This window comes from Cyprinus carpio, chromosome B5 (genome assembly GCF_018340385.1).
Source record: "Cyprinus carpio isolate SPL01 chromosome B5, ASM1834038v1, whole genome shotgun sequence".
Taxonomy (NCBI): Eukaryota; Metazoa; Chordata; class Actinopteri; order Cypriniformes; family Cyprinidae; genus Cyprinus; species Cyprinus carpio.
This window is the reverse complement of record NC_056601.1, coordinates 17,856,855-17,877,983: the sequence shown is the minus strand read 5'-3', so window position 1 is coordinate 17,877,983 and position 21,129 is coordinate 17,856,855. Positions and strand designations below refer to the sequence as shown.

The 21,129-nt window shown below is 34.2% G+C and overlaps 1 protein-coding gene across 6 annotated transcripts in view; it reads left to right on the top strand.

Annotated features, from left to right (window-relative positions):
• mctp1a (multiple C2 domains, transmembrane 1a) overlaps window positions 1–21,129 on the top strand; it is a 165,898-nt gene that overhangs the window by 57,997 nt on the left and 86,772 nt on the right. For all 6 annotated transcript variants that reach the window (XM_042724640.1, XM_042724642.1, XM_042724639.1 and 3 more), the window contains exon 2: window positions 11,530–11,647. In XM_042724640.1, coding sequence (XP_042580574.1) covers window positions 11,530–11,647 — 118 coding nt within the window. The remainder of the gene's footprint in view (window positions 1–11,529; window positions 11,648–21,129) is intronic.

Sequence of the window (21,129 nt, the reverse complement as noted above, 5' to 3'; positions counted from 1 at the left end):
TGTTACATACAAAATTATTTCTGCATCCGCTCAAACCATCCTCCACCATGAAATCCATTCAGTCACCTCTTCCCCTCATTTATTATTTCCCGCAGTGTTTCACACTTTTCATTAGTATCATCTTATTTTCTAGGCTCTGAGTGCATCATTGATTAAATGTCCTGAGCTTCTTCCTTCAGGCTTCTTTATCCTCATCAGTCATATTCACAGATGAGCTCACCTGAATCAGCCTTGATTATAAAAGCTTTTTTTTTTTTCTTGAAACTTAGTAAATGTGATTTTACTTAGTTCGGGAAAAGGGATGTTCTTCTTTGTTGTCTGGTTTAGAATTTACCTATCCTTAAATGTCACATCCAAAGTGACTACCGTAGCAGCTTTACAATACACAAGGTGTCATATTACTTATTGAAGACACAAAAATTCAATCCATATATGTTTTATTGTGAATGAGTATCAATGATTTTCTGATCATTTTGTACTAAAAACTCTTGTCAACAAAATCCAGTAGTCAAAAGTGAACAACTATTATGTGGTTAGTATGTTTAGCATGTTTAGTATGTGGTTTATGAACTTATTTCAATGACTTAAAACCACACATAAACTTGATACATGCTTTTCACATTTTATGGTAGCATTATTTTGTGCTCAATACAGTTTAATCAGATTTTAACCATTAAAATGCTATAAGTAACTGAAATAAGCACAAATGTTAGGGCAAATAAAATCAGGGTTAAACAAATTTCATTCAAAGGGTCACCAATATTCAATTTCTATAAGTTGCCTATATGGCAACATATTTTATTGGACTTACCTGTTTTTAAAGCTAATAGGCTACAGTTTTATTCAGAAAGTTCCTTAATAAATGATTTTGCAAGGTTTTATCAGTAATTTTGAAAATGTTTTTAGCAACTATCAAACTATTTTGCAAATAGCAACTATTTTGCAAGAAGTCTATTTGTTGTATTTTTTGTTTAAATTACTTTATTCTTAGCATAAAGATGCATTGTTGCTGTTACGTTATGGGTAAATGAATGAATGAATGGTAGCTTCACATGTTGTTCTGACAGCAACAATGACTTCATTCCTATATGCAGGTTATGACAATTTCCTCTTTGAATGGAGCAAAATCTGAGTGATCATTTTTTCCCAACAGTTAATTAGGAGCCACAGAATGTCCTCGTTTTTTTTTTTTTTTTCTGTCCAGGGTCATTAGTGAAGTTCTAACTCTATCCTCAACCTCATTAGCAGATCTATCCCATCCATTCACTTGCCATATTAGCATCTGGCTCCAAAGGGTCAAGTGTGTTTCTTTGGTTTCAACCAGTTACATGAACTTATTTAATACAACCATTAAAACCATACAAGGTTGGAAACTGTGAAGGACATATACAAGAACAATTATTTGTTAAAGATTTAAGAATATAATTTCTTTCTTTTTCTTAAAGTCTCATAGTAAATTACATGCTGCAGATATGCTGTCTATGTGAGACACTTAAATAATTAATTGTAATTTAAATTTCTATATAAATACATTTATCTAATAACGTGTAAATACACTTTTTATGCTATATATTTTGCTTAATATTTGCCTTCCTTTGCAATTTTAGATTAAATTCGCTCATATCCCTGTCAGAGGATCTCTGTTTTGGACAGTACTTGTATTGTATCCCAGTCTTAAGATTTTGCTGATGAAAGCTACAATACACTACACAACTTTTAAAAGAGTTATTTTCTGAAAAACTTTTATCTAATTTGGTGTTCCAATCCAAAAATGACTGGCTTTTATAAATGTTATATCTTGGATTCAGGGTTTTTGTCAACTTTTTTGTTTCAATTAGCACAGGGTTTGTATTTCTTTTTGGAACTATATGCCTCATTGATCTGAGCTTATCTCTTTCACACGGATTTTGTGTGTGTGTGTGTGTGTGAAATCTGTCAACTCTGAGAAATATCTGCAAACTGTCTCTTACTTCCAGTATAGTGCTTTATTCTCCAGACTTCAAACTGGGTGAGAAATTCAGACAAAAGTGTTTTCCAGCCTTAAGATCAGAGACTTGATTCAAAACATGAATCTGCCCTCAGTAAGTCAATGTTATTTATCAATTGTTGTTTTCTAACTGCCAGTCAGGAGACACTTCTGTTGTGTTTGTAGTCAGAATGGTAAAGGTAGTGAAATTATGATACAGAGGAGAGATCATGACTCATCAGAACCAAACCCTTCAAGTCTTTTAAGAGAAAACAACTTTCACACAGATTCATTTAGAGCATGACTCATTTTTTTTTTTTATCACAGAAACATTTCCTTTTTTTTTTTTTTTTTTTTTTGCCAGAGGGATCAGGAAAAGGTAAAACAAATGTGATAGTAAGTTACGTGTTGTCTTTTAGTCATCAGATGATATGGCTTTTTATCCTCACACATTTATGAGAACAATATTGTTCTCAAGTGCATGTGGGTTTAATATTAGCCACATCATCAAACTACTTGACATCTGACTCACTCGATTTCCGTGAGTATATTTTCTGTGGGTTAATTTCAGGATTTACTGTCCATTTTTCACTTAACATAATTTGCGTGAAATTTCTTTCATCCACCACCATGCTGGGGGCCACTTTGATTATCCGCTCTGTAATTGTAGCACTTCTCTGTTGGCAAACGGAGAAGCGTTACATAAGCAGCATGATAAAGGGCCCTGTGGATTCATTTGTGCTGTACGGAGTTTATAAAACCCCACAGTGCCTCTGCTTCAGCTCAACCAGTCTCTGCTTGCATGGGTCTGACAGAAATAGCTGCTGATGGAACAAGCTCGCCAGCCCTGATGGGTTAAGGCTGAGTGGGCTGAGGCTGGAGTAGAGCTTCCCGTAGCTCACAATTCTGGGTAGGCGTTGGACTGGATCTCGCTCCATTGCTGCATGAAACATTCCCATATGTTCTAGATAATTACACAAAGACGTCCTCAGGGACTACTGGAGCTTTGACATATTTAGCATCCTTTAGCAATTTAAGCCTGGTTTGTTGTGGCTGTTGATGTATTATACTGTATATATATACAGTATATGACATATTGTTTTGCAGCAAATGCCGGTGCCTGAATTTAAGTGACTGTTGCATGGGTAGATATCCAGTGAAGGATGTTTTTGGTCCTGATCTGCTGCAGTACTAAAATCACTGACAGGTGAAGTGAATAACATTGGTTATATAGTAACAATGGCACCTGTCAAGAGGAGGGATATATTAGAAAGCAAGTAAACAGTCATGGGTTGGAAGCAGGGAAAATGGGAAAGCGAAAAGGTCTGAGTGACTTTGACAAGGGCCAAATAGTGATGGCTGCACAACTGAGTCAGAGCGTCTTGTGGCAAGTCTTGTGGGTGTTTCTGGTATGCAGTGGTTTCTACCTGCCAAAAATGGTGCAAGGAAGGACAGCCGCTGAACCAGTGCCAGGGTCATGTGTGCCCAAGGCTCAGTGATGCACTTGGTGATCGAAGGCTAGCCCATCTGGTCCGGTCACACAGAAGAGCTGCTTTAGCTTAAATTGCTGAAAAAATCTGCCTTGGTATGATACTGTAGATTTCACTTCTGAACTGGTTTTCAAAGCTAAATGGTATTTATAAATGTTGATGGTATAGTGATATACAAATATTTATGATATTTATAATAATGTTTTCATTCATTGTATGCATTCTTCTGTATTTTACTAGTTTGAGCTCCAGTTTGTCCTAAGGAAGTATTCTTGTAAAAATTTCACATACTTTCATCATTAGTGCACCTTTTGTGCAATCCGTAACATGATAGTATCCAGCATGTGCATTTCTTCAAATATGCTACTTTATGTTCAAATTGTGTTTTGTACCTCAAGAGATGTACCTTAAATGTACCTTTTTTATTTTTCAGTGGTTAGCATAGCTATTATTCCTGCCTTCATGCTCTTTGTTGCTTTTTTGTTCTTGACTAACTTGTTTCACTGTTTTTAGCTGAACATATAGTTCAATACACAGTGCTGGCTTTGTTGCAGTCTATTATTGGTTTACTTACTGCCAATAAGCAGATGTGATTTTAGAGCCTGTGGCTGGATGAAAAGACCTGCTGCTAAATGGATGGATCATTCAGTGGATGATCACAAACAAAGTGTATGTGCAGCACAAGTATGCGTTTGTGTGTGTGTGTGTGTGTGTGTGTGTGTGGACGTAACAATCCTGCAAATGATAAATGACTTCTTTCCCTGTGCTGTAAAAGTGCGAAACAAATACAGTGGCTTTCAGTGTGATGGAGAGCGAAGCTTCAAAATGAAACCATAAATGTGAATAATGTAGTTCATAAACTAGGGTGCATTGGAAGAGTTCTGAAAGCTATTTAGTTTCATTGATGTTAAGATTGATCTACAGAGGCTTTCTCAGCAAGCCTTTGCTTATCTGATGCATTTTTTTTTTTACTGTAGAAACTTTTCAATTGCTTAACTTTATTAGCCAAGAGATATACAATGCTTTATGAGCATATGTTACACTTTCTCATATGGAAACACCACTCTAGCAAATTTGATCATCAGAATGCTTGAACAACATTTAAATGCCACTCTTGTGCCATATTCAAAACTTTGCATTCTGTTATTTTACCAAAGGCTAAACGTTTAGGGTTAAAAGTGGTTTTTATATTATTGTGTACTGGTTATACTTTTATATAGGTGATAGCTAAAAATCTATAAAAAATGTGGTTTAACCCACTTAAGTGTTTTATGTAATTTCCAACCCATTTAGAAGTTTTCAAAGGCTTTGACTGAATCTTGAGGTGTGAGTGAGTGTTTTGCCCTGGCATGTGACTCCTTTTTTTATTTAACAGAGGAGAGATTGCATTACCTTTAGACTTTATCTATCTCTGTAAAGTGAAAAGAAGATTGCAATGCATTCAAGAGAGCACTTGGAGTCACTTTGTACTTGGTACAATTATTGGGTTCCAGAAATCTGGAAAATGTTGCTATTGCTTTTTTAGTTAACCTCTGTCTTCCCTCTGTCTTCCTGCTGAAAATGGTTTCAATTATGGTTTCAAATAGGTATAGTTTCACAAATGCTTTAAAAAACAGCTGAAAAGGCTCCTTGTTGAAAATGGATTGGTTTAAATCCTATTCACTGAGTTAACGTGATAACTCCACCTTGCAATTCTTTTGCTTTCTAGAACATTTTTTTTCTTCTGTTTTCCACATGAATGTTTAATAATGCCAGTCTTTTGACAGGAGAATTGCATACATAATGAAATGCCTACACAAAATAATCTGAAAAAATTTAACTGGTTGCTGCTTGTGATGATGAACATTGAATATAATAGAAGAGGTGACAGATCGTGTCATTTTTAATGGTAGCCTTTAGGTTGTACTATTCATTTAATACTAATGGCCAGTAGGTGTAAACCTCAAATGATTTTAGGTCTTTGTAAAGATATAAAAAAGCATGGGAAACTGTGCTCAGGCTAGAAAAGTGATAATTGGACTATTGATGGCCCTGTGACCTACACTGTTTGTATGGAAAATAGCTGCATTTACAAAGGATCATGGGTCAGTTATACTAGGAATCCATTCAGTACTTGAAACCCATGTTTAATGGGGCAATTTTCCTTTAAGTGCAGTGTTTGGTGATGTTACTCTTGTGAAGCTCTGATATGCAATACTGCATCTTCATTTGCAATTTTACTGGTGTTATTGTGGGTTTCTATATAGCAGGTCTGTTTCTTTTGGAAATAAACAACATTAATCATAAAAGAATGTTTTTAGGCATGTACTATAATATTATAGTTTATTATTAACTATTTGCATCTATGTACATTTATTCAAATAGCTTACAATCAGCATAAATCTGCTGATTGTGAAAACAACTACTCAGTTAAAAAGTAAGAACATGGTTAAAATATAAATTTAAACCTAGTTATTGTGTATTTTGAACACATTCAGTTTCATACTGGTTTTATTATGACCGACAAATTGTCACATATGTTCAGTTAGTTCATGGACATTTAGTTTGTATTCTTTAGTTTCCATATTCCTTTGTTAGATTTTCCCACCACTATTCAGTTGTTTTGATGATTCATTTGATCTGCATATGTATTTATCATTATTATCCTAATTTGCTTTGTATTTAAGTTGAAGTCTTTTCAGTTCCCTCTTGTCCGGTCATGTCTATGTTAGAGGTTGTGTTTTGTTGGTCTGCCTGCTTGATGTACTTTTAGTGGGTAATTAAATGACTTTTGATACGTTATTTTCATCATATTCCTGTTTTTCGTTCAACCCAGCATGAAACAGATATGCATCACAATAAGTTTTTTAGTCTAAACTAGTTCCTCAGAGGCTGCTGTCTTGCAGAGTTTAGCTCCAATCTTAATTAAACACACCTGAACAAACTAATCAAAGTCTTCAAACACACTAGAAACGTCCAGGCAAGTGTGTTGAAACGTTGGTATTGATATTCAATAGGATGTTCATGCTGCTCTTTTCCATGCACGTAAATGAAAGCGAATGATGACCAGTGCCTGTTTAGTAAAATAAAAGTGCCATGAAAGTAGTCCATATGACAGACACTTTATTACAAGTCCTGTGAAGTCATTGAATAGCTTTGTGTGTTTTGTATATAGTAACATTTGCAATGTCATGATCTGTTACAGGACACACAAGAATCAGTACTGCTTTACTGCTGTCTAACCTGAAATGACAAATCTTGATGAGCCATACAGTATTTGAATATGCAAATGTTAATAAGATTTGAGAGCTTTAGTGAACCGCTTATTTTAAAGTCTGTTCTCACAAAGTTATCTTATGGCTTCAGAAAGCTGTGGAATAGGCCTATAGCCTAATCTGTTTTGGTGCTTGACAGCTGTGGTCATCTCTAATTTTCAATGAATCCATGCTTTTCCTTTTGTGTTCTATAGAGGAAATAACATCGTACGGGTTTAGGACAAAATAACTGTGAGTAAATGATGACAGAATTTTAATTTTGGGTGAACTATCCTGTGTCTCTGTACACCTCCACTAGCATGACCTACATCTGAACCACTCTCGGCTAACCTTTAAAAAAAAAAAGACACCAATGCAAATGCAATTTATCTCTTGCCACCTGCAGTGTGTGGAAATAAACAAATCTGTCCTCCACAGCCAAATAAGAGCACATCTATTATTTCATGCTGCTCCACCTATACACAACTTAACACTGTGATGAACTGCCATGCAATGGAAAATAACTCTGTGAAGAAGCTCCCATGATTTCACATATTTCACATCAATCACCAGTGTTATTAAACTTTTACCAGTTAACCACTGAAACATGGTGATGAGAGAACCATTACAATGACATTTTGTAAACTGAGCTGGCAGTCTCATATACACAGCAGAGATCAGGCATGCAGGGATGATGACTTAATCTCACTTTGGATGTTTGTTTGGCTACTCCGTTCTTATAGATGGAGGATGTTAAATATATTTACAAGCAAATTACATCAACAAAGGGTTGTTCATTTTGCAACAAGACAACCCCCATAAATAAATAACTAAATAAATAAATAGTTTGACCTACCAATAGTCATTATTTTTGGTACATAATAATAATATTATTATTCATAATAATAATAATAATAAATTCACTGAAAGGCAGAATAAGTGTTTTTTCCGGTTTCTTTAAATAATTTAGGCCTAAGAAAGAATGTTAAAATATCAGATTAGTTTCTATTTTAATAATAATAGTATAATCTAAAATAATAATAATGATAAAAATTATTATTATTATTAGTTGTAATAATAATAATAATAATAATAATAATAATAATAATAATAATAATAATAATAATAATAATCATTTATCCGTTTGACTTAAATAGACATTATTTTGGGGACAAACTGAAAAAAATAAAATAATAATAATAATTAAAATTTCAGTTCTTGGTATATTTCTCAAAAACGTCTTCTTTTTACTTTCCCATCATACCGTACCGACACTTCTGACCTCTCTCTTCCCTGAGCCATCTCTCCAGCGAAATGATGTCTATTTAGCTGTGGAGTGGAATATCCTACATCCTGGTCATTATAAGCTCTTTACTGTATGTAAGGCTTCAGAGGATGAAACTTCATCACCGTCATCACTTATTCATAAGAGACGCTTATTATGCAAAGCTCTGAACAGTTCTGTTAAATGCTTTTTGACCCTGGAGAGACATAAGCGAAAGGTAAGAGAAAGAGCTTTTGTTTACCTTTATGGATGGTCATACTATTTACACTCTTAAAAATAAAGGTACTTAAAAGGTTCTTCACAGCGACGCCATAGAAGAACAATTTTTGGTTCCACAAAGAACCATTCAGTCAAAGGTTCTTTAAAGAACCACCTCTTTCTTACCTTTTTATAATCTAAAGAACCTTCTTTCGCCACAAAAAAACTTTTGTGAAGCAGAAAGGTTCTGCAGATGTTAAAGGTTCTTTATGGAACCATTTAGACAAAAAAGGTTCTTCTATGGCATCGTGAAGCATCTTTATTTTTAAGAGTGTAGTAAATGTTAATTTTGTAGGTGCTTTTGACAATATTGACTCTATGAGTAATGTGTTTTGTGCACATAACAAAAATAGGTCCAATAGGAATCAATTTACCGCCTCTCAAACTGCAACAATAGTCCAGCAATATAAATATCAGTAAATTGTGATAGAGTATGGTTTTAGAGTTTGTTCTGGCCTGTTCAGACAGCTTTGCCTACACACACCTACATGTAGATTTCAAAGATATTGTTTCAGTTGATTTTGGATTATTGTCTAGCCAGGTTACTCTAAGATAAGAATAAAGAAGCTCAGCTCTTGCAAATGGACACAGCTGTGTCACCTGATGTTTGCATTTAGGAAAGAGGATTATGTTCATATATTTCAGAAAAGGAAATAATATATTTGTATAACAGTAGCAGCACATTTGAACGTATTTATGGCAGAAATTTGTTTGAGGCAGATGAATAATTTTATTACTTTTTTTTTTTATTTAGAGAGATGCAGTCTGTTGTGACTTATAAGGACAACCGTATCATCTAAAGGTTAACCTGCATTCGTGTGTTTCTCTATTAAATGATGCACTCAGCAGAAACCCACAGGTGTGTCAGCTAATAATGAAGACTGACCTTAGGAGTAAGTTAACTAAATGTTGTAAGCTGAAATTTATGCCAGTGTCTACATTAAACTGCTAAACACACCAACCAAAGGACTAAATAATCTACTCAAAATTGCATTTAAACCAGTAAAAAAAACATCTTTATGCTTTTGTAAATGACTTTAAGTATTATCATGTGAAATTAATAAAGCATATATGGAGACATAATAAATAGGGAATTCACATAATATTTCTTATTTGTTTGTGTGATTACACAATCCTGAAACATGCAGATTTAATTCTCAGCAGAGATCAGTTTGTTTTTAAATATTCATTAATATATATATTTTTTGTGCACTATATTGTGCAATATATATTTTTTGTGTGTGGTTGCTTCTGAAATATTTCCCTAACCATAATGTAATTTAATGTTTATACAATAACACAATAACATTATGTGAGTGTGAATCATAGACTTGCAAGTCCACATTTTCATGTAATGTACAAATTCAGTCATGTCCGTTTGCAGTGGATAATAAATGACTCATTTACCATATCACCCAGTTATGTTCTGCTTTATAACATTACATAATAATTTAAAAAAGTGTTGGGCTCTGTCATTGTCTAATGCTTAATAATAGAGTGTGACTCAAAGAATTTTGATGCCCCCGTTTGTCTCATATCCCCAATACTCCTGAAGCCAACTATGGCTAGACGCTAGAAATCTGTCATAATGAGCAAATTGAAACTGAAATGAAATTTCCAAACACAACAATAACAAGGAGCTGAGGGCACAATTACTTTCCAAACTTCTTGTCATTTTTTTAAGACTGAATAATAACCAGTGTTTGTTGAGTGACAGTAGTGTCAGGGTGCTGTTTTATTAGAGATGAACTCTTTCTTATGAAGCATAAAGAAAAAAAATAGGAAAATAAATTCCTCTTGGCAGCGAGTAAATGAATGTTTTTGTTTCTGCACTGCAGGATTGTGTCTCTCACTTTCTATTTTGCTTTGTCTCCTCTTCCTCCTTTGATTACCTTTGTTATGATACGTTTGTGGACAGTTTTTAGTAGTCAAACCTTTTGCTGCTTATTGGCTAATTATTTACAGTACTTTGCCAGGATAAAAAATGGCCTGCATGACTTTGGCATAAGGGGGGATTTTTCATTCATTTGATAAATTATAATTTTATTTGTGGTTTCAGTTTTTTACCCCACTGCATTTTTCAAAAGTAATATTCAAGATTTTATTTTATTTTATTTTTTACATTTTTTTTTTTACATTTTTATTTATTTATTTATTTATTTTTTTAATTAAATTAAATTTCTTTTCATTTCATTTAATGTGTAAAAAGATACTAACAGCACATTATGTTACATTGCCAGCTAATCAGCAGTTTTATTTAGTGTTTCATATTGTGAATGCTTGTGTGTGTGTATTGGTGTTTAGATGCGCAAGTGTGTGTGGGTGTACATGCTTTAAGAATTACTGCCAAGTCATCACAAACTGTTCCTAAAATCCTATGAGGGTATAAAGCAGTAAAGTAATTTATTACTGTGCACTAACATCTCCTTAAGTCACGTTTATTAGCATACACCCCGTAGTACACTGCATATTTCTTATTACAAGAAACTGGTGACAGCGCTTTAATGGAAATTTGCAGAGTTAATGTTGTTTTAATATAAATGTGCAGATTTCATATGCCTCTGATCGTGCAGGGTGTGTAAAGTGAAGACTTATAGAGGCAGACTGTCTCAGTGGTAAATACTGGAAACTAAGAAGCTTTGGATAATAAGAAGTTCTTGTTGAGTAACAAACTAGCTCCGTGTTTAATAATGAAAAAAAAAAAACAGTGGAAATCAAACAGCTGCTAATGGTTAGCCCTACAGTCTTCAGTAAATTAGCATTCTATCTTCTGTTGCAGTTTAATCGGGATTTAATGTTTTTCTTTGATAATTTGTCAAGGTCTGATGACCTGCTCAGAGGCAGAGTAACTGTTAAATAATCTTATTACAACAACATTAGCAGAGAATTTACATTTCCAGACCTTCACAGAACTGTAGTCTGAAGTTTCTCAGAAGGCAAGGCAAGTGAGGACTGTGGCTTTTTTGAACATCTCAAGGTTGTGAGGTCTGCATTTGGGATGGTAGAGGCAGAATGATTATGCAACTGTGAGGGCAGAGTGAAATACAAACGTCCTTTCTTCTCTCTGCTACTGTATCTTACAGTTAAGAGAGGGAGCCTTGAAGAAGAGCTATTTCTATTATATTGCGCTGCACTGTATTGGTGGGAGAAGCTGATGTACCAACACTTCATGTTCTAAGTCTTCATAACATTAAGCATTAAACTGGGTATAGATTTCCTGAAGTATGTGCATGAGATTTTGGTGCAGTGTGTACATAGGTCTGTCTGACCATCTTACTGTTTCCTCTCCTCCTGTAGGGCATCAATATTGTGGAGCCAAGTAATGAAGAACTTCCTCCCCCGTCAAAGCCAGGAATGTATCAGCTGGACATTGTGTTGAAGAAGGGCAATAATCTGGCCATCAGGGACAGAGGAGGTATGTGACCTTTTTACCACATTTATGTAAGTTCTTTTTCCTGTGTGACCTGAATTTTTAACATTTCTGAGGTTCTGTTGAGCTCCTTTTGTATTGTAGCATTTTGCCACCAAACATTAACTGTCAAATTTCAGCAGGTGACATTTAAATGAACTAGTTTTATTCAAAGAAGTTATTAATTTGTAGGTTTAACAAAAGTCATTAAAAAAGGAAAGAAATATAATTTATTTAACTATTTATTTTGCTCTGTATTTTCCAGTGAAAGAAATTAAATAAACAAATAAATTAATTAATTAATTTAATTGTTTGAAACTGATGTGATAAGATATATTGTGGACGTATATTGTAGTATGTTTTAGTCATTTTTTAACTGGTAGTGTGATTAAATAATATTCCCATTTTAATTCATACCATACAGAAATTGTAAAATATTTTTACATAATAATAAATGTAAATAAAGCTGACACATTCTTGAGTCTAAATTAGCCTAATGGCTTTAGGAAACTGAATGGCCTATTACAATGTATATTCAAATCAATGTAAAATTCATAATGTTACTTAAAGGGATAATTCACCCCAAAATGAAAATTGCATCATTATTTGCTTGTCCTTGGGTCATTCAAAACCTGTATGAATTACTTTATGTTGAAAATCAAAGATGTTTTGAGGTCTGATTTTTGGGAGCCAATGTTGACAATGTTGATTTTTGGATGACCTGTCCCTTTAATTTTACACCTTAAGCAAAATCATAGTGAAGGTTTGTAATTTAAATCATAGTTTGAATCTCTAGCGCCCCCTTTTTGTTATGCTAGCATGAAACTTTTTCTAAATCTGAGAGAGATAATTTGCAGAGCGAACAAGCAAAAATAGTCAGGTCTAAATAGGTCTTCTGCTCTGGCCAACTTGACTCATGTGCATCTCGGCAGACAACAGCAGAGCCTTGAGTTCACCAGAGGATGAGTCTACATTCCTGCCCATTACTCCAGACCTGCTGCGGTGTCATGTGAGAGGACGGGCATTAGTGCTTCTGAATGGCAGAGGGACAGGCTGGAGCAGTATTGGTCTCATTAGAGGCTGATGGATGGTGCAGCAGATCTGTTCATACGCCCTCTGTCTCTCTCTTTTTGACTTACCCAAATAGACACACACGCTAAAATAATGAGCGAAGACCTCGGCAGGACCTCACCTGCCCTCGAGACTCTAGATTCTGCTCTGTGTGAGTCATACAGTCAGTCATACGCTCCCTTGAGAGAAATCCTGAGTAATCCTTGAGAGGAGAAATTTTGCGCTTTCCTCCACCCACTGTATAATAGAATACTCATCTGAGATTAAAATTATTCATCCATGTATTGTTTGAAATTTGAATAGCTAAAATTATACTTTGCATATATTTCGCAAGTTTTACTTTCAAACACAAACATTTCTCTGTTTTATCTGGCTTCTGCATTGACTTGCATAAATTAGCATTCCAATGTTTATCATCATTGAGCACCGAACCAGCACTCTCTACAAGTCGTGACCACTGCTGCTTTCCATTTGCACTGTTTGTATCTAGGCGAATTAAACAGGATGTGCTTTGCTGGAGGATTTCCACATGCTCTGTGCTAATTACAGTCTTCAGCTCAGCCATTGGCCACAGCAATGAATGCTGGACTAGATTTAGGTCTTCCCTGTTTATAATAATAATCACTGTAGTTCATTTTATTATTTTCTTATGCCTAATTTAAACAGATAATATAGCTAATGTGACATTGTGACCCTGAAAGATCATAGTAATGCTAATGTTGCTAAAGTTTTTGTGGATTATAAACAAACCACAGCCCAAAACACAGACGGGTTGTTTGGAACAGACACACATACTTTCTATTCAGGAAATCTGACTGAATCTGAACAATTTAAGCAGGTTATATTCTGACATTTGAGATGTTGAATCTGTTCTTCGTACTGTAGATTAATTTCCTTTTGAATGTGCCATATTGGAGTAAATGTGCTGCTTTTCTTCATGTAAATTAGATTTTCATAATAATTTTCAATTACATAATCCTAATCACATTTTGTAATTTTTGGAAGTTTTTGAAAATAAAAGAAAATAACACTTTACAATAAGTTTAAATGGCAGTTAATGTACTGTAACTAATATAATAAAGAAGGAAAAATGGTTAACAGATTAATAAATAGTGAAAAACGTATTGATCATTGTCAGTTCATGTTATCTAACAAACAAGATAACTTAAGATAAATGTGACCTTATTGTGAAGTGTTACTTAGCAAATATTTAAATATGAGTAAATATTCAAGTATTGGCAGTACTGACCTAATATTTTTCTGTCTGTAAAGTATGAAGGATTTACTACACTGTAATGAAATATTAGAAGTTTGGGGTCAGTATGATTTGTTTTTTTAAAGCTGCGCTTCAAGGCTGCATTTATTTGTAATATTGCAAAATATTATTAAAACTTAAAGAACTGCTTTGTGTTTTTAATATATTTTAAAATGCAGATTTTTCCTGTGATAAAAAACAAAACAAAACAAAACCAAAAAGTCCAAAAAGTGAATGCACTTCTAACTTTAAATAACTGTCAATGGAGAAATCCACACTTTATAGCCAGATAGCGTAGTTACACTGTCTGTTATTGCACTTATTCCTCTCATTTCATTGTCAGAAAGAAACAGACATGCTCTGAGAACAGCATGTGTGAAGAGAATAAACAGTGGCAGCAGTGATGAATGACAGTGTTGAGTCTGTTCTCACTTTAGGTTTTTCTGCTGGTTTTAACCTTGAGTTATGGAGGATTTTGTGTTTGTGTTTGTTAGGATGGTGCAGACAGCTTGGCAGAAACTGATCCAGGATTATAACATCAGGGATGTTGTGATGTTTCATTGTTTCCTGTTATCTTTCTCTGGCATTGAAATCCATCTGTCAGCATCTGTTAATGATCTGATGTGTGTTTGTTTGTGTGGAGGAAGTGAAAAACATGCAAAGCACCTCTGGTGGATGTTTTTACAGTCCAACAGCTCAGTTAATGCAAGATTATAAATGTAATGTGTGAGATTAATCAGAAAATGAGCACTCCTGCTGGTATTGCAGAATGTTCCATGGACTCGAGACTCTGAAGTTACAACTGCAATGTTGGAGTATTTGTCATGTTTTTGCAATATTACTCATACTGTGTTGAGCTTATGAGAGACAGGGGTTGTTTTTATAAACCATGCATTCACACTCCTTCCTCTACTATTATTGCTCATTATACTGCAGTGTTTCGTGACTTAACATTTGCATTTTCTGTCTTGGCAGTTTGCCTCCCTCTAAAAACACGATCTTACTCACACACATTGAAATCTCTGCATTTATGGGCCTGTTTGGAAGCATATGGGTAGCAAAATTCATTTTGAAATCTAATATGCAAAATGACAATGCAATATAGTATAAAATGGCAATGTATTTGAATTTAAATTTTCCCATAAAACATGTGCAACATTTAGTGCAAAATGGAAAAAAAAAAAAATTATAGAATTTACATTTACCATTTTCTACACTAGTTTTAATATGTAAATCAAAGCATATTTTAATGGTTTATAAGTTGCAAAATGAAAATCAAATTGTATTACCCAAAATGATTAGATATGTTTAACATCTCCAAAAAAACTGTAGCAAAATTATAATTTAAATGCCGGTTTTCCTAAATTCATTGGGTAGGACACTTGAGATTGCCTTTTCATTGTGATACCACGTGATAATTGTAGCAAAACGCAGTGTGAATTTTAAAATTCTGAGCCAAATGTGCAGCAAAATGGTTACAAAAATGGTGATTTAAATGTCTTTTATTTTTCTTAAATGCATTGACACTTACACTTAAAGGGATACTCCATCCCAAACTGAAAATTTTGTCATTAATCACTTACCCCCATGTCGTTCCAAACCCATAAAAGCTTTGTTCATCTTCGGAAACACAATTTAAGATATTATGGAAGAAAACCGGGAGACTTGTGACTGTCTCATAGACTGCCAAGTAAAAAACACTGTCAAGGTCCAGAAAAGTATGAAAAGCATCGTCAGAATATTCCATCTGCCATCAGTGGTTCAACCGTAACATTATGAAGCGAAGAGAATGCTTTTTGTGCACGAAGAATACAAAAATAATGACTTTAAGCAACAATTTGTTTCCTCTGTGTCTCTCCACATAACCGTAACGCCAATTTGGAGAATATCCGCTTAAGTTGAAAATAAAATATTAGATTGAAATTCCCCTGAAATTTTAATCATTATTTGCTTCAAATCTTCTCCTCCAACCGTTGCCCAAATTATTTGGAAATGCAGTGTGGCATACTTGCCATCAGTGACACTAGCAGTGAATGGCATTAAGTTGTCACATTTGTCCTAACTAAAGGTCTGCAAGCCTTTCAGGTCCCGATGGGGCCCAACATGCTGAGTCCATTCGGGCCAGGCTCGGGCCAATTTTTTTTTTTTTACAGATCGGGCTTTGGTCGGGCTCGGGCTCATTTAGCTTCACTCCTTTTATTGTGCCCATATACGTGCAGAGCACACATAGGCTACTGTATGAAATACTGTTATAATGATTATAGGCTATTATAAATATTATACATCGCCTACGCAATACGCAACGCATATACAGTACCAGGCATTAGCATGCAGGTGACAGCTGACCATGCAGAGCATCAGGGAGAAAGTGGAGCGTGGAGAATTATCAAAAGTTCCCAATGCTTCAGGAAAAACTGCATTTTAAAAGAATTTTGATAAAAAATAAAATTAGACCCTTTACAGTTACGAATGATGAATTACGCTTACCTTTATGAGCAAAAATGACGGCGTATCCACGCAAAACATGCAAGTGATAGCGCTGGCGCCTCCATGTCCTGCAAAGCGTGCAGCTTCCACTCTCTGCACAAACCATTGTATATAGCGCACATTTATCTAGGTTTAATGTTTAAACATTGTTATATGCTTGAACTGTTTTAGTATATCTATAGACTTTATTATAGGCAAGTTGTGATGATTTGAGAAGGCTAAATTGATCAAACATATATGATCAGCTTACTCTCTGTCACCTGCATGCTAATGCCTGTGTATATGCGTTGCGTATTGCGTATGCGATGTATAATATTTATAATAGCCTATAATCATTATAACAGTATTTCATACAGACAAACAAAAAATGCTCCAAATGTTTTTCGAAATGAACTTAATAAAAAACGAAATGAAATATAATCACTTTGCCATTACATACAAAACTTAACTATTTTAATAGATCAAATAGTAGTATAAGCTGTTTTCGGAGAAGGGGGGAAAAGGTGGGCTCGGGTGGGGCTCGGGCCGGTAACTCTGATAAGCTGTCGGACACGGGCCGGGCTCGGGCTTGAGCGTCTTGGGCCAGGGCCAGGCTCGGGCCTAAATTTAAGGCCTGTGCAGGGCTCTAGTCCTAACCACAAGTTTTAAATATGAATTATGTGTGAAAAATGGGAGCTACAGAGGAAGGAAAGAAAATAGGAAATATATATGTTTATATACACTACCGTTCAAAAGTTTTGGGTAAGTAAGATTTTTATTTTATTTATTTATTTATTTTTTAACACAAAGGACACATTAAATTGGTCAAAAGTGAAAGTAAAAACATTTATGTCAAAAGGTTTTTATTTCCAATACACAAGTTATTTTGAACTTTCTATTCATTAAAAATGTATCATGGGTTGCACAAAAAAACTAAACAGAACAACTGTTTTCAACATTGTTAATATTTCTTGAGCTGCAAATCAGCATATTAGTATGATTTCTGAAAGATCGTGTGACACTGAAGACTGGAGTAATGATGCTGAAAATTCAGCTTGCCCATCAGAGGAATAAATGATATTTTAATATATATTTAAATAAAAAACAGTTGTTATAAATTGTAATAATATTTCAGCATTTTCACAGATTTTTTTTTTTTTTTTTAATCTCACACTTTTGAATGTTAATGTATATTTTTATATTTAGCTTAGTGTTGTAAAGTATACTTGCTGCATTAGATCTGCATTAAAGCGTGTGATCTTACTCTGCATTCATAGCTGCATGCTGTGCTATAACTGCATTCACACGCTCACACAAACATACACACTTGAGCAAGGGATCACCAGACTGAATAGCAGTAGAAACTGCTGCAGTCATCAATTGCTGTCGTGGGGCATGCTGGGTAATGGAGTGTGCCGATGTGAGGGGAATTGACCACATCCCTCTTCTTTTTCCATATGCTATTGAAAGGCTTCTTTTCTTCAGCACTGTCTTAAATAGCCAGACGCCTGACAGCCAGTTTTAACCCGGCCTGTGAACCGTCTCATATTTTAGAGAAAGAAAATGGAAAAATACGTATCTCAGATAAAACCTCAAACTTTTTTTTTATTACATTTATTAGATATGACAGAAGAGTTTTATACTTCAAATCTCTTATGTGGGGCTCAAAATATTGGTTCGTAATAAAAGGCTTGACTAGAGTTTAGCTCTTGTTGCTATAAAAAAGAAAAACTGTAATGCATAAACTACACAGAGGCAGGAGTTTAACAAAATCTTATATACAGTAGATAAAAATTATTCAGTATGCCTGAATGTGTTTAGAATATAACCTCATAAGCCTACTGTATCATATTCAAAAATTTCTAAGATCTCTAATTTAACATGATTTACTGAAAAACCTGTTTTACACAATTTACTACATGCCTTCTGTTATTTAATTTGACAATGTATTATTATTTTTAAACAAAACAAAAAAAACACTTAAATATCATCTCATTAAGTCATATTATTGGGAGATTTAGAGGGACAACAGATATTTATATGCATTTTATGTCAGTAGTTTGATGTACTGTTATAAAGAGCTCATTGATTTACAATCTTTAAGAATTTCATCTTACTTTTTGGACATATAAATATCATAAACTGCGCCAAATTCAATATTTTTGAAATATTTTTGAATAAAATATTCAGAGATTTTTTTTCCTCCTTGAGTATGAGCCCCACATTTTTGTACTTGATGCTACATGAACCATAAAATGATGCATCAAATATGATCAAAAACACACATGCATTATTTATTTATTTTTAATTTTTTTTTTAATTTTAGGAAAATGTAAAACAAAAACAATTTTATTTTTTTTTTAAATTGAACCTTATTGTAAAGCATTTACTTTTAGGTTGTACTGGCCACCTAGTGGTGTGTATGTAGCATCACACTATGCCATATAGTGGAAATATGCTATTCGACATGAGCCATGATTAGTTCATTCTGCTCAAAAATTTTTTATAGATAATAAGGGGATTTCCAAAATAAAGAGATTTATCCATCTGACTTGTCACATGAGTGGCTCAATGTAAAATAGATCTTAAGTGCATTTAGGGCACTTTTAAAGATGTGCACCTGTAAATAATATGACTGAAAAGCTTCCCTTGGCTTCATAGTGGACATCATGTTGCTCACTGTGTCTGTGTAACCTGTTATCAGACCCTTTTGTTTTTATTTTTTATTTATTTATTTTTTCCACAAGGAGGGTATCACTTAAAGGACCTAGTAACGTGTACAGAATGGGTGTATTGACAGGGCTGAAAGTCTGTGCCATCACAGGGCCCCAGAGGGCCAGTGTTAAGTAGGTCTACTGAAGGAGATGGAGCTGTCTCAGTTCCTGAGTGCAGTTTCCAAATTTCCTGCCAATGAAAGCAATCAGTCAGAGCTCTGGGAAATCGGATTGAATAATTTAGCTTAATTATGCACTGTGTGCATTATTCAATGACCTTTTTTTTAAAACGCTCTTGGCCCGTTGCGATTTTTGGGAGGGTAATTATGAATATGCAACAGAGAGGCCTTTTTCTAATTAGATAATACAGCCTGTGATTGTTTTTCATACAGAAAAGAAAATGAATTTTGTCTCACCCAGTCTTGTCCTAAAAAGCATCCACAGGTGTTTATTTTGGTGGGTTTTTTAGTAGTGAATGGGTGCTGTCAGAATGAGAGTCCAAACAACTGATAACACATCACAATAATCCACATTTTTGTAATAAACAAACCATCAAGATGTTTTTAACTTAAAACTGTTGCTTTCGGCTAAAATATGAGTCCTCTATCCATAATAATGCTCTCTCTAGTGAGAAAGTTGTGTCATCTGAAATGTACACAGATCAATCATTGCTTACAAGCGATATCAATCAAAAACAAATATATCACTATAGATTTTGATGTGCGAGGACAGCAAAGGATGGACTTTTTCACTGAAAGAAGCATTATTATGGATTATGGACATGGAATAAGAGCAAGTGATGTAAATTTCTCCAAATCTGTTCTAAAGCAGAAACATAGGTATCTACATCTTGGATGGTCTGAGGGTGCATTTGTTGTTAAATTAAATTAAATTAAATTAAATTAAATTAAATTAAATTAAATTAAATTAAATTTATTTTGATTTGTATCATTATTTGGGTAAATTATGCATTTAATGAGTAAAACTAGAATTAAACTTCTATTCTTTTTTTCTTTACTATTCTGAGAAAAATGTGGGTGGTATTTTCCTCTATTTTTTTCTATTACTATGTGGTGGTGTGATTGCTTGACCATCATTGATCATCCATTCTGTGGTCTCATTCTGAGTCATGTGTTGTTGTTTGGCAGAATATATTGAGGTGTGACCTGTGTCACAATGGCCCACTTATTATTTGTTGATACATCAGAGCTTACTGACTGCTGGTGGGTGATTTTAACAAGCACTAGGAGCATGTTGGCACACACTGATGCTGGGGGACACAGTAGGAATGTGGGTCTGTTTTGAGACTGAGAAACTTCAGACCAGCATTCATGTTGTGCTTTAAATTTTACACAAACTATTGCATCTGTGGATCCTAATGAACTGGATTGATTCAGTGGACAATCAAATGACTTCCATCAAGATTTCATCAGTGCTTGGTCTCTTAGCTCATGAGAGGAAATTACTACAGGAAATTGTATTCCCACCTCAAATTACAACTTTTTATTTTTCTTTATCTTTAGTAACACAAGAAAACTCAGCTAGCCTGAAGAAAAAAAATATTTTTCTTTAACTTTCACAATGTTGATGTCCCCATAAAACCAATAATATTCTGTACCATGGAATTTATGTGCTACTTTATGGTGCTTAAAGAATATGCAAATGTTCAAACAACACATACTTTTAATATGGTACCATGTCTAAAAAGCCCTGCCATTACCATGTACAAAACAAAACAAAACAAAACATGATAGTCATTGTACTTTACATTGTACATTACATAAAGCCCCAACTTAATTAATTAATTAACCCAACCCTTTCTTGCTTGGTTACTGGTTCTGGAAGTAAGCGTGCCATACTTCTTTTTTCTTCTTTTGTTTAGTGGCAATTTACATTTGCACTGAATGTCACCACCTACTGGGCAGTGGTGCTGTGTAATAATTTTTAATTTTATATTTCATCATTTTTTATTACAGTGAACA